The sequence below is a fragment of the Haliotis rubra genome, unplaced genomic scaffold (genome assembly GCF_003918875.1).
Source record: "Haliotis rubra isolate DU_JTF1 unplaced genomic scaffold, ASM391887v1 Scf23, whole genome shotgun sequence".
In the NCBI taxonomy this organism is placed as follows: Eukaryota; Metazoa; Mollusca; class Gastropoda; order Lepetellida; family Haliotidae; genus Haliotis; species Haliotis rubra.
Genome location: NW_025766336.1, coordinates 3,651,643 through 3,666,040, shown reverse-complemented (window position 1 = coordinate 3,666,040; position 14,398 = coordinate 3,651,643). Strand labels below are relative to the sequence as shown.

The following is a 14,398-nucleotide window of genomic DNA, read 5'->3' as shown; positions in this document are numbered from 1 at the left end:
AAGGATCGTTCTTAATTTATGGCTTGGGGTGGTGGGGGTGTTTTGATTATTTTTATGCAGAAGCATGTACAATGTAATTGACACCCCTCCCTAAAATGTATGTTGAAAGTAAGTGTACAAACTCGATGACACACACATAAAGCCATAAATTATGAACGGTTACCATCTATTAGACACATGCATGCATGTTGCCATATGGTCGCGACAATGTCACCTCTTTATTTGTAGTTTTAAGTTGGTGACATGAAAATAACACCATTATATAACTGTATGGGAAAAAAAAGTCGGTCAAGGGTTTATAACATCGCAGTTATAATCTCTTCGAAAATGAAGGTAGGTGTGTCTGTTTACGACTTTCTTATTGGCTTAAAACGACCTTCAGAAATGCGGTGACAACCAGTCGAATCCCTAACACGTGGAGTTTGTTGTGGTTTGAACCAGTTTTGACTGGTGTGCTGCAATGCTGATACTAGTACCTTGACGAATAATCTTATGTAATAGTACTAGGTAATCTGTTGAGAATTATCAAAATCATGAAATGGGAATTTACAGTTTATCAAGGAAAGAAATTTTAAAGAGGCGATCGGGTCAGTAAGCTTCCGTGTTTCGTTTGCCTTTTTCATAATAAACATTACGAAATTTACAGAAAATTGTGTTTAATTTGTATAAATCAATAACTAAATAAATAAATAAAATAAATGGATAAATATATGAACGCGAAATTAGTTTGACGTATATCGCTTGTAAATCTCCAATCAAGAAACGCTACATGGGCAAACAGTGTACAATAATAATGTCTCGTGTTGGGATACTTCAGCGAGCTTATACGGCGTTGAAAGGCAGAACTGTCACAACTGTTCGATATGACACTTGGCGTGGAATGTGAGTGGCGCCTTTTAAAGCCGTATTAGTCACGGATCAGTAGAAATAGCCTAAATTAACATCTCTTACGCCAACAAAACCCTAAAATGTATTTAAACAAGCTTCACCAACGAAACTAAATTAATCGTCGCAACAGAAGCCTTCATTCGTCTAATATTAGTGGCGAGGTAAGTACAATATCAGTCTTGCGGTAGTTCGGTGCCAAGAAAGCACAGACTACAGTTGTTTACATGCGGAACGATCGGTGTAGAGGCAGAGCAATCAATGTTGGAGCTGCTGTCAGCGAAGTTAATTCATTAGCCAGCACTATGGGGGTGACACGCTTTGGTGTTGGCCATTATAGGCAGCACTGAACCAGAAGACCTGGATTTGTCATTGAACATCCAGATCTTTGTCTATACCGTTAGGCGTTATATATAACTTTCTGCGATACAACGTCTTAGAACACCGTGATTGACATTTAGAAACACCATCTGACTTTCAGTGTAAGAACTACCTCAAGTCTGAAGATCAAGGGAGAGGTGCAGGATTGAGGCACACCACTGCCTGAAGACTGTGTTGGGGAAAGAATGGATGCAGCCTTATCTGTGAGTATCCTAGTTCCTCACCTCACATGACGTGGAGGGGGGTACACTTTAAATAGTCAGGTACGGGAGTGATGCAACAAAGGGAACTATTTGTTGAAACTGGGGCGATGCACAGATCTCGTGAGGTAAAATAATTACACACACACACACACACACACACACACACACCCGATTTAATCAATAATTATGTGTTCCATCATCCATTTTTAATAGAAGAAAGTGCACGTTAACGAAAGGTTTTGTTAATTGCTCATGGGTTCAGATTCATCCGTGAATGTCAACAGGTTAATTGATGATGTCAAGACTGGCGTTGTTGGTCAAAATGACAATCGATGTGAAAGACAACTATTTTTATTTACCTATCTGGATTCATCATGTCATAATATTGATATATGCATCAATTCATGACATTCCAAACAGATATACATACACCTGCAGTATTTGGATCCCTGCCAAAGGCAGCTTCCCTGTCTGTTATTTGTCTCAGCTCAATAGTACCCAATTCTGTTGTAATAGAGGCAAAAGATGCCTGAAAAGGATCATCCTGAATGGTGGATGTGCCCATGAGTCTGTGTCCATATAGTGATACTGTACATTCAAGTTTTTCATGTGCAGAAGACAAATTATGTCATGTCTTACACCACATAAGCTAAGCAATTTTCAGGAAATTGGAGTACTTTTCATGTATTTGTCATGTATGACAAATGAGAAAGAATTGGAGAAATTCCTACCTATCACAAAATCTGTTGAAATCTATTCATATTTACTTTATAAAATCAGGTCAATTTTAAATAATGACTATTATAAGGACTGATTTACAATATCTCTTCTTATCCCGGCTAAAACTGTTAATTAAAATCAATGATATCAGGTTACAAGAAACAAACAAGGTTGCCCAGTCTGCTTGACCCATACAGCCCACATGGGTCAGGCACAGCATCACATGCATGAAATGTAGAATGTAGGTTACTAAGTACCTGAGTGAGCTTCATATAAATAACTGCATGACAGTGGTGCAGATTGTATATGTCATCAGTTTACACTGATCTGTTTGAGAGAGGAGAAGTACTGTACATAAACACCCAAAGGGGGCAGGTACAAAGCATGAACATGACTAATCATTAAAGAACGATATAAACAGTGTAACAGAAATATATGCACAAACTGCATTTAGTAGGGTGTAATTTCTTCAGAATGTTTGAGAGATCTCAACTGATAACAGGCTTTAGCATTTAGTGATGACACATTTCACAGAAACTCTACAGTTAGAGCATGAACAGTTGTGAAACTGTCAGCTATGACAGCAAGAAAGCTTAAATACATTGAAATGACCATGTCTGTTACAATGCTATCAAGCAATCATTTGTCATCTATGCCCTTTGTATTGTTACACCAAAAATAGTGTAGGGGCGGTGGGGTAGCCTAATGGTTAAAGCGTTGGCTCGTCACGCCGAAGACCCGGGTTCTAATCCCCACATGGGCACAATGTGTGAAGCCCATTTCTGGTGTCCCCCGCCGTGATATTGCTGGAATATTGCTAAAAGCGGCGTAAAGCCAAACTCAGTCAGTCAGTCAGGCCAAAAATAGTGCATTGCGAGTAGAGTGACTTTAGTCAAATTCTTTGTCTTTTTGTTTTCTGAAGTTATATTTATCTGTTCTGTAGGTCTCACAAAAGAGATAAAAGTCTGTAACTCGTCCCAGATTGTACCATATGACATCAACCATTCGTTTTAACTATTTATCGTCACCAATAATATTGACAGTCATATCAATATGGTCAATAAACTCAAATATTTCTTTGAAGCAACATCATCTTAACTGAGTTTACATAACTTACTATTACCTCCTTGGCATATTGTCATAGCAACTGATTTGGGACAACCTTTGTCTGCTAGAACTAGTAAATCCTAAGGCTAATTATGCTGTAACCATGAATGCATGCATCTAGAATCACCTGACTGCCAGCACTTAATCCCAGCTGTTAATCTCCATTGTAATATATTTTGACTGTCATCCATTCTGAATGAGCCGTGCGGTTATGTTACTTCTTATTATTACTGATTAATTCTTAATCCCGATCAGATGACCTTGGATTTACAACTATCAGCCTTGGTCCAGAGACAACAATTCTGTGCGAAGTCTGCATCATGTCAGGAAGCGCGCACATAAAATCCCCAAATCCTCATCATTGACAACAACATTGAGAAGGCCTCGCCCACAACTGCTAGGGTTAGGCTAGGTGATTCGGGCCACCAACACAACACTTTGTGCTATCCAGGCATACAACAATTCTTTTTTGTGTGTGTGTGTGTGTGCGTGACCGTGTGCGTGTGTGTAAAGTAGAACCTGTAAATACCATAAGCTACTGACTCCATACAGTCATTTCCTACAGATACCGTTTTCCATATAATTTCCTGTAATACTGTTGTAAAAAGCTTTCATGCCGTAGTTCCCCACAATTCATATTAAGCTTGGGAAAAAATGATCATTTTATGATCATTTATCATTTTATGTAATTGGACTGTTTCAATCTTAGTATCATGTGAATCAGGCTGAAGTCATTTTGTTTTGTGCATAACATGCTCATGGCATTTTTATTGAAAGTATGAATGATTATAGAGATGATAATTTCAGACACTTAAAATTATTTGTATTTGTAATGTTTGCATTTACCAAGGTATTTAAAGATTAAAGACTGTTTTAGCTTTTAATTCAAGAACTAGGTTAAAGGTAATAATAGAAAGGAGCCTAATTCTGATCATTTTAAGTCAGGTAAGAAAGTCAGTCTCAGCTTTCAACTAACATCCATGCTCTAACATCTTTTCAAACTAATATGACTGACTTTCTTTGTTTGAAGATGTTTGACATAACAAAAAGAAGAGCATTGCATGGTTATGGTAATATATATTATGATGACACATGGTTATTGTAATATATATTATGATGACTCATGGTTATTTTAATATATTATGATGACACATGGTTATGGTAATATATATTATGATGACACATGGTTATGGTAACATATATACTACCCATCAAAAGTTTAGACTCACTTAAAGCACTCACTATATGTTATGTATATGTATGTGGTTACATCGAAGATGAATTTCTCCACCAACTTGGGGGAACCAACTGAAAACCTTATGCAGATGAATTGCACAAGGATGATGCTTCAAATTGCGAAAGGCATGAGCAAATGTCGTGCATGTGAACAGATGCGTTTTGGTGTAAAGTTTTGTTAAGAATTCGCCAATTTTCACAGATTTTAATCATTTACTGAACTCATGACAATAATCTTTTCAATGTTACGAATATGTTTTACAATACACCAGTTCATAACTAAACAGTACCTTTAAACAGTATGGAATATTTTGCAAAAAGCTAGTTTAGAACAGTGGACAAGTAAGTGGCTACATTTACACTAGTGAGTCTAAACTTTTGATGGGTAGTATATTATGATGACACATGGTTATGGTAATATATATTATGATGACACATGGTTATGGTAATATATATTATGATGACACATGGTTATGGTAATATAATTGCTTTGTAATTGTAACCATTGTTTTCACATTTCAGTCACCAATAGTGAAATCATTTGTGGCAGGATCCTTTAGTGGAACATGTTCAACGCTACTTTTTCAACCTTTAGATCTTGTGAAAACAAGAGTGCAGTTGTCAATAAACTTTGGGTGAGTACAACTTTCAGTGTCACTGTAATAAAGAAATTGTTCATCCATATTTTGTTATTCTTCCTTACTGTTCCAATTTCTAAATGCGTCTCACCCGTGAAGATACGGGTTAGAATTGATCTTTAGGACCCATGCTTGGCATAAGAGGCGACTAACGAGATTGGGTGGTCAGGCTCACTGACTTGGCTGACACGTCATCATATCCCAATTGCATAGATTGATGCTCATGCTGTTGATCACTGGATTGTCTGGTCCAGACTTGATTATTTACAGACCACCACCATATAATAACTGGAATATTGCAAAGTGCGGCATTAAACAACAAACCAACCAATCAAAATGCCTCTCAAAGAAGTTTGCTACTAGTTGAACAGACATTGTTGCTTCATCCATTTTGATGCATACCTGTTGCAGTTGTTGAAAGCTATGATTGTATCTGAGAGAAAACACCAAGAATTGCTTGACGACTGTTATTTGCAGAATATCTGATAGTTTGAAAATGAATTTTGTGAAAATGGATGCAGATGGTATTTGATGGCCCTATAACATATATACTATCCCGCAACTTGTACATGCTCAGTTCACCTGTTATTCATGATGTTCTGTTTGAAGGGACAATTAAACCGTTAGAATCCCAATAGATTGTATGTTAAACATGTTGAAGTATTGATGAAACAGTTCATAAGTTAATATGATTCCAATTATGTGTTTTGTTTGTAGGAAAACACAAGGCATTGTCAGTGTTTTGACACATGTTATTGAGAAAGATCGCCTCCTTGGACTATGGAGGGGAGTTGTACCGGTAAGTCAGTACCGGCCACTGTAATGGTATTAGTATTATTGTTGAAAAATTATACAGGACAGCAGTACAGTTTGATTGCTTCCTTAGTCACTGTAAATCATGAATTTAATGTGAGTGCGAGGGTCTAGTCTAAAATGTGTCACGAAATTAATGTGAGCTCAGGAATCAGATGATAAAATGTGATACCCTGAATCTTTGATGTTCATTTTCTTTTCACACTTGTTAATTACCAAATATCTTGAATTGAGCTTGTTATGTAATGAATGGAAATGAGCTGACAATGTTTTGATTACGTTGCCATGTTTGACCACTTGATTGCTTGCTACTACTTGTCTTATGACAACTTTTATAAACATAATCCGACTTGATAGACTTCTGTTGAAAGGATTTGCTCAAATGAAAAGGTGAGCAAAGATCGCTAAACAATCATGCGTGGCTGGAGAATGTCTGGTCTGGCTGATGTGCTTGAGTGACTTTAAACAATGACCAGTGATTGTAACCAGTGATAATTAATTACATGTGGCTGTACCTGTAATTAGGAAGTGACCTGTATTGGTGTAATGTGGTGTCAGCACTTCCATTATTGTTACATAATTTGCCGATGAATAAGTTCAATGGATATCAGTTAGTGTCATGGAAATTAGTGCTCATTTGTGAATTAAAGAGATGTCTAAATTGTTGTTATATGCTGTAGACAAGTGATTTACGTTTTCTGTCTTTAAGTAGGTTCTTAAAAGTAGACATCAGGCTGAAATGCGTCATTATAATAATGCATTAATAAAATGCTCACATTAATTTCATGATTTACAGTAGTAATCGTTAGATGTTTTGTCCAAAATGATTGATAAAATGTACAGTGTGTGAAATAATTGTGACACATATGATTTATCCTGTATATACTTTGAGCTGCATATAACTTACAAACATGGTTATCTTTCTCATATATATGATATTGTTTGTTTCAGTCAATCACACGATGTGTTCCTGGTGTGGGTATCTACTTTGCTTCTCTACACTGGCTAAGAACAAATTTCGGGTGCGTGATCATCTTTTCTAATGGTAGCTACCCATGAAGGTCCGGGTTAGACTATTGATCTTCAGTAACCCATGCTTGTCGTAAGGTGGTCAGGCTCGCTGGCTTGGTTGACACATGTCAGGATTTGTCATCGGTTCCCAATTGCGCCGATCGATGCTCATGCTGTTGATCACTGGATTGTCTAGACCAGACTCGATTATTTTCAGACCGCCGCCATATAGCTGAAATATTGCTGAGTGCGGCGTAAAACTAAACTCACTTACTTCTAATGGTAGCTGCAACTGTGGTGCTATAACATGCTTACTCCTTCCAGTAGTTCTACTGCTTGTTGAAGAAACCTGGAAAATCATTTGACCAAGTACAGCACCGTGCCAAAAGTGTTGCAAGAAAAATGGCCTCCTCTCTAAGTTGAGGTTCTCACCTGAAATTTTCAAGCAATGAATATGACTTTAAAATAATGTTCTTCTTACCTTGTTTTGACTAGTATTTGGTGATATAACCTCTCTGAATCCCTACACTCCTCAATCTCCGTGGAATTGACTGGTATAAACTAGATATATACACTGGGGTCAGGCTTTGCCAGATCCTAGTTACACAGTCTTTGAGGTCCTGGTGTGTTTTGAGGCTGGCGGTTTCTTTATTAAGTCTAAGTTTGACACATTCCCACACATTTTCTATAATGTTGAGGTCTGGAGATTGTGCAGGCCAGACAAAAGTAGGGAGGTTGTTTGCTGTTTTCCACTCAGTGGTCAGTCTTGATCTATGGGGTGTGGCATTGTCATTTTGGAAAATAAATTCATTATTTCCAAACACTTTGGTCACAACAGGCCATAAATGTTCATCGATGAGTTCAATATACCTCTCTGAGTTGAGGGTACGGTACCCTCAACTGGCACAAGTGTTCCAACGCCATCCTTCGTTATGAACCCCTAAAACATACAGCTAATCCGAGCCGGTATCTTCAGTGCGTTCAGACACTCGGGTCTCCACTTCTCATCAGATTTTCTCCAAAAATAAACAGACTTGTTCTTTCCAATCACCACCTCAGTTTCATCAGAGAAAATAATTTTCTTCCAATAGTCAAGTGGTAAATGTCTCTTATTCCTACACCAAGCAATCCTCTTTCTTCTGTTCACCTAAGAAATTGTGATAGTTTTCCGAATAGCACATTTTCGAAAACCATACAAATGGAGTCTTCTTTGAACAGTTCTTTTAGATAATACTTGGCAGTGTACCTTATTGAATTCATGAGTCAAATCTGTCAAAGACTGCCTACGATTACCTTGCGCCATACGACAAAGTCGGCGATCACTTCTCTGGTCAGACAATTTGGACCTCCCACTTCTAGCCTTGTTTTCTACTGAACCGCAGGCAGAAAATTTCTTCCAGACTCTAGAGACAGTAGATTCATGTATCCCCAAAATCTTAGCAATGTTGCAATTTTTTCTCCACTCTGTTTAAAAAATGTTAACCTTTCTTTCAACCTGGGTGTCAATTCTCTTCTGACAGCAGCCATGATTTCATCTCCAGTGTAAACAGGATGTCATCTGCTCCACCTACTTCCTGTAGGTGTTAGGTGAAAAAGTAACCCCTAAAATATGTTCCTATACCAAAATTTATTTTTTGATGTAAACAGTGTAAACTTTTTTATCCAAATACCTAACGGCCATCTCAGCTCAAATACAGTGGCAGCCATTTTTCTTGCAACACTTTTGGCATGGTGCTGTACAATAGGGGCAGGCCAGCTGTCACTACTCTAAAGTCAAAACATGACAATATCAGCTGATTCAAATATGAGGGAGTGTTTTTCAGAAAAATTGCAGGTTGACAATAACATTATACTGGTAAATGGCCCACATGTTTAGAATAGTATAATGGAGCTCAGTAGTAATGTTCACACCAAAGTTCTGTCCATCTACCCTTTCTGAGTTTTTGGAACGTAAAAACTGCCAAGTGTTGAAAAATATTAGTGTACAGCTATAACTGTTTTATGCTTGTCAACAGGACTACAGATCCCCATCCTGTGGAGTCGCTGCTGATGGGAGCAACAGCTCGCTCTGTTGCTGCAGTGGCAGTCCTTCCATTCACTGTCATCAAGACTCGTTATGAGGTGAGTTCAAGCAACCAGTAGATTACTCAATTCCAGAAGTTATGTGTGCATCTGGGACTACAGTCATCCCTCGCAAAAACGCTCTTTGCGATACCGCAGATTCATTTAAACTCTGTGGCTCCCATAAACAAAAAGCAATTGCACATCTTCACATCATCGAGAATAGCATATCACCAAATCTGATGTTTTGCTCAAGTTAATCGTGTTGTTCACCCCCGAGGATGCGACATAGTTTTGAGTGGGCACAATGCACGAAATAGCAGTTATGCTATGCACATGGAAAATGCTATTTTCTTTGGCCTTAATTCCATGCTCTGTGTATAAATATAACGCAGGTGTCTCATAATGCAGGGGGTCATCCATGGACCCCAAGACCAGCGTTACAGCGAGGGATGACTGTACTTTTACAAAGTGTTCTGCATTGAAACCATGTTTGCTTGATGTTGAAGTTGGAGACTAGTGTAGTGACTGTTTTAGACAATGGAAGTGTACTTGCTGAAGTAAAATCTTGTCTTGATGTCTGTGGGAGCACCATCATGCTGAGTAGTTCTTGAGTTACTTCTTGTTGGTTAACAAGCTCTCTGTACATTTACGAATCTTATGTCTCAGTATCTTTCAGTCTGTGTTAAAAGTTTGAAAGTAGCGAGTGAGTTATTAGTTTTACACGGTTTTAGCAATGTTCTAGCAATATCATTGCGGAGGACACTAGAAATGGGCTTCACATAATTTATTGTACCCATGTGGGGAATCGAACCCAGGCCTTCGGCGTGACGAGCATATGCTTTAACCACTAGGCTACCCCATCGCCTAGTTTGAAAGTAAGGGAGTTACCTTCGTAAAGTAAGATTCCTTTTTTAGAGTACATTATGTTTTTGTCATGTGCCAATGATGATTCTGTTGATAGAGTGGCAGCTTCCAGTACTCCAGTATGACAAGGGCATTGGTTATCACTCATCAGAAAGAGGGACTGAAAGGTATACTGACTCATACTCTAGTTTCCTCAAATTATCAGTCATAAATTTCCATTCATCAATGTGAAGTCAAGGAAAACTATCTGGAATATCCCAGTTAAATCATTTGTAGACCAGAACTTTGATGTGTATTTTATCTTGTATGTGAGCATGTTCCTGAGAACAATTGTTTGTGTTCCAGGTCTGTATTGTGGTTTGGGACCTACGCTGATGAGGGATGTGCCCTTCTCCTCTCTCTACCTCATGTTTTATACTCAGCTTAAAAAGACACTGCCAGAAGGTATGTTCATACAGAAAGAATGCATGCAATGATTCACATGTTTATCGTAAAGTAGTACCATAGTCAGGGTATTAAAGGTCCAAGGACTCATTTACGAGAGGACTCGTGGCAAAGCAACTTTCGAAAGTTCTTCAATGGATGCCAATTTAGCATTAAAGTCACTTCGTGTCAGGGGATCCTTTTTGAATTGTTTCAAGAGTTCGTTGAGGAAATTGTGGTAAAGTTGTCTAAGGTAGCTCAATTCACTGTACAGGGTTGTGTCCCTTGAGCAAGTTAGAACGCTATGTTTGTGGCTTATAATTCCTGTTTGCCCTCATTATGTTTCTAGGTTTGTTCAGACCATACTCATGCTTGTGAGTTTCACCAAGGACATGCTTCACACTCTATGATATAATTTAAATACTATTCAAAGTGACGTTAAAACCAAACTCTCTCATTTGGCAGCTTATGACATGTTGCATCAAAACTTTTGCAAGGCATTGGTATGGTACTGTACATGTAAATCTCACAAATCTTTTTGGGAAATTACTCTCAGCTACATCATTCACAATGGAATGTATTTTTGTAACAATGCATGGTAAACCATGGTTTATTATTCCATTCCAGACATGCTCCAAGAGAAGTCTTTGCCTCTTTTCCACTTCCTGTGTGGCATCATGGCAGGAACTATGGCATCTGTGGTTACTCAGCCAGCAGATGTCATCAAGACACATGCACAGCTCAACCCATCTATGTATGGCAACATCAGAGCATGTGCATTGCATGTTTATCAGGTGGGTTGGAAACAAACAACTTGAAAACATAATAATATTCGTAAAACAAAAGTGTGAACATTACTGTGACTGTAACTGTTGCAACGCTGTACAAATATTCATTCACATATATCACATCACCATAACTGTTACTGAAACATGCTGTTTCCATAACAGAAATTGCTTTTTGCTAGTTCCCTTCGGAAGTGGGGTAGCCTAATGGTTAAAGCGTCATCACAGTCACTGTAAACCTGGGTTCGATTCCCCACATGGGTACAATATGTGAAGCCCATTTCTGGTGTCCCCTGCCGTGATATTGCTAGAATATTGCTAAAAGCGGCGTAAAACCACTCTCACTTACTCCCTTAGGAAGTTGTTGTGCTTTGGAGTGCAAAAATTCTCACTTGAGATGTAAAGAGACTGAGCACACTGACAAATCTCTAATAAAATAATGTGAGACTGTATCAGAAACTTACCATGATCTTACATCCAACTGCAGTCTGTAGGGGACAGGTTTGAATGATTGTGTCTTTGTTGAAATGACTGGTGGTTTGTAATGGAGGATATACTTCTTACAAGGATGTATATATTTTACAGAAGGATGGTTTAGTTGGGTTTTGGCGAGGAATCATTCCACGAACACTGCGTCGAACCCTCATGGCATCTATGGCATGGACCATTTATGAGCAGGTGTGTATCTCCGCTAACCAATGAAAAGTGTTCAGATGCTTAAAGAACAAAGTTGTGTTATGCCTTAATATTGGTTGGAATTAACTGAGCTTTCACTGTCTTAAGGTTGGAAAAACAAACTTAAACATATACAAAAACTGGAATTGGTGCATTTCGTCCATGCAAGATGCATAAAACATTTCCTCTAACTCTGTACTCCCTTAATGTTGTGTTATGCCATTTATCTTTTCTGTGTAGTCATTATCAGATAACTAACAGTTTGAAGTACACTTTTAATCCAGGAATTTTCTTGTTTATTTCAGGCGATGAGACATTTTTGCCTCAAGACATAGCACTGTCTTCATCTAGACCATCAATTCATCCTCAGCTGGAATTTCGTGTTACAATTTACACAGTTCAAGCCTTTTGAATTCAACATAGCATCCCTTAGTCATGCTAACTGTGCTAACAACTGTTGTCCAACAAAGTCAGAAGAGTTCTGACCTTGAATTCGTTGTAATGCTGTTTTTGAATGCATTGTGATGGATAAATCTATGCTTCTTGATGGAGAATGCTTTCATGGATCATGAACAGTTTGTAATGCATGCTAATGAACAACCTTGAATTCATCATGGTGATGCACCATGGTGAAAAATGCTTTAGTGAAGAACAGAACCTACTACAGAATCGTTTTGTTCAGTATGTATCTTTATCAGGATGAACACTGTTTGACCTGCGGTTTGAAGTATGGATTACAATGTTGTCTTTCCTGAAAATGAGGGCTTCCATAACATGGCAGTTTTCATGTACTGTTATTCTGTACCGGTGATTCTGATTCAAGATCGATGAAATAATAACATTTTAAAATATGATGACTCTCTGTGATAAGGATGTGCTAACACAAATCTAACTGCCGACGCATCTACACAAATACTTTGCGAGAAACCTACATAAGGGACAGTTTATGTTTTGTCTTTATGTCTTATATGAGTACATATGACTGCTTCTGAACTTAAACAATACCACATTGTCTGTTTGCATCTATGATGCACAAGTTCAATCTGTGTATTCTGAACAAATGGCTGTTGGGGAAATATTTTGATGAATATCACAAGAGCGTGGTATAAACAGTAGAGGACGCAACCTGTACGCAAGACTGGTCCCTTTGTGCAAGTGACTGCTGGGAGATGGAAGAGTTGAAACAATTCCATTTCTATTTTTATTATGTTTGATGAGAGCTTAACATTCTGTTTATATATATGTGTAACGATGTTGGTACCTTCTAGATGGAAACAATCCTCTTGCACAAGTGTAGTTATGCTTGTTATCTGTCAGACTTACGGTTGCATATTTGTAGCTTTTTTAATTGGCACCTCAGAAAATAAGTAACGTCTGTGGTGACTAGCTGGGAACTGCAGGAGCAATGGTTTCAGCAGTCACATTGAAGCAAATATCAAACATGCAACATCAAGTGCAATGATGTGTAGGGGTGGGTATTGCAAAGAACTTTCATATTGCGATATATTGCGATGCGAAAGCATGTATTGCGATATGTATTGCAATATATTGCAGGACGTTAATGCTTGATTTATAAAGCAAAAGCACAACAAAATCACTATGCCTGATTAAGCTTTAATAAAAACTACTTTACCATTGCATATTTTACATACCGCCTTACTCTTACCAATAATTCCATCTACCGTGAACTTTTTCAACCCAAAATGCTACCTTACCGATGCCTTTGCCCTAGTATTTGGCACCACAATAAATTGTTCGTTGTTGGGGGTCACCATTTTACAACACACGCATGGCTTCCGGTGTAAAAGATGGAAATATCCGAAGATTTTCGAGTGTTACCAAGTTTTCCGAATGCATGTCAAAATACCGGCTTTCGATCAACGTATCACAATAGTATCGTTTTCATGTCTGAACCGGTATATACCGGTAAACCGGTTATATTGCGCAGCCCTAATGATGCGAGACAGGGTCAGGAGGACACAATCTGCTTTCCACCTCACCCTCATGCTACAGCCTCTAAGAATGATTCCTTTGTAGCAGCAACTGCATCTTAAAAACATTGTTTTGGTACATTTTGTTAATGACGATGGTGTCTGTTTATTCTAAAGTGTACTCTCGGTTGATAACAATGTTTATTGTTTGTGTTATGTGATACATTGCCAGGTGATATGTTTGTGGAGTAACATCTCACATAGTTTGAACCTGTACATGCATGATGCTTGGTGATCATTTGTTTACAATCTATGATGAATCAAACTTGTAGATGAAAAGCATCTTCAGAATCCATGTTGAATCTCACTGTGCACATCTCACTGTGAATTTATGCACCATGTAAATATATATTTCAGTGTGTTGATCTGATCTCGTGCATTTGATGATTCAACAAGCATACCCTGGTTGTCAAAGTAGAAAATACACTCATCACTGGAAGCTGTTTCATTCAGTGCAAGATTTCTTTTAGTGGCTATTAGAAACCCATATGAATCATAAAATAGATTTTACCTTGTTATCTCATACTGAGGTTATTTATGAGAAAATGCAATAAACGTATTTTGAATGTATTTCAGGAGTTATTGCTTATTTAATATTTGTT

General features: G+C 38.0%; 1 protein-coding gene across 1 annotated transcript; it reads left to right on the top strand.

Moving 5' to 3' along the window:
• Nucleotides 1-1,056: 1,056 nt before the first annotated feature.
• LOC124278018 (mitochondrial glycine transporter B-like) lies at nucleotides 1,057-13,509 on the top strand. The gene is made up of 10 exons (XM_046713753.1): nucleotides 1,057-1,469; nucleotides 5,055-5,167; nucleotides 5,888-5,969; nucleotides 6,935-7,005; nucleotides 9,010-9,115; nucleotides 10,020-10,089; nucleotides 10,268-10,366; nucleotides 10,973-11,139; nucleotides 11,716-11,808; nucleotides 12,111-13,509. The coding sequence occupies exons 1-10, from the start codon at nucleotides 1,452-1,454 to the stop codon at nucleotides 12,138-12,140; spliced, it is 849 nt and encodes a 282-aa protein (XP_046569709.1). The 5' UTR covers nucleotides 1,057-1,451; the 3' UTR covers nucleotides 12,141-13,509.
• The last annotated feature ends 889 nt before the right edge of the window (nucleotides 13,510-14,398 follow it).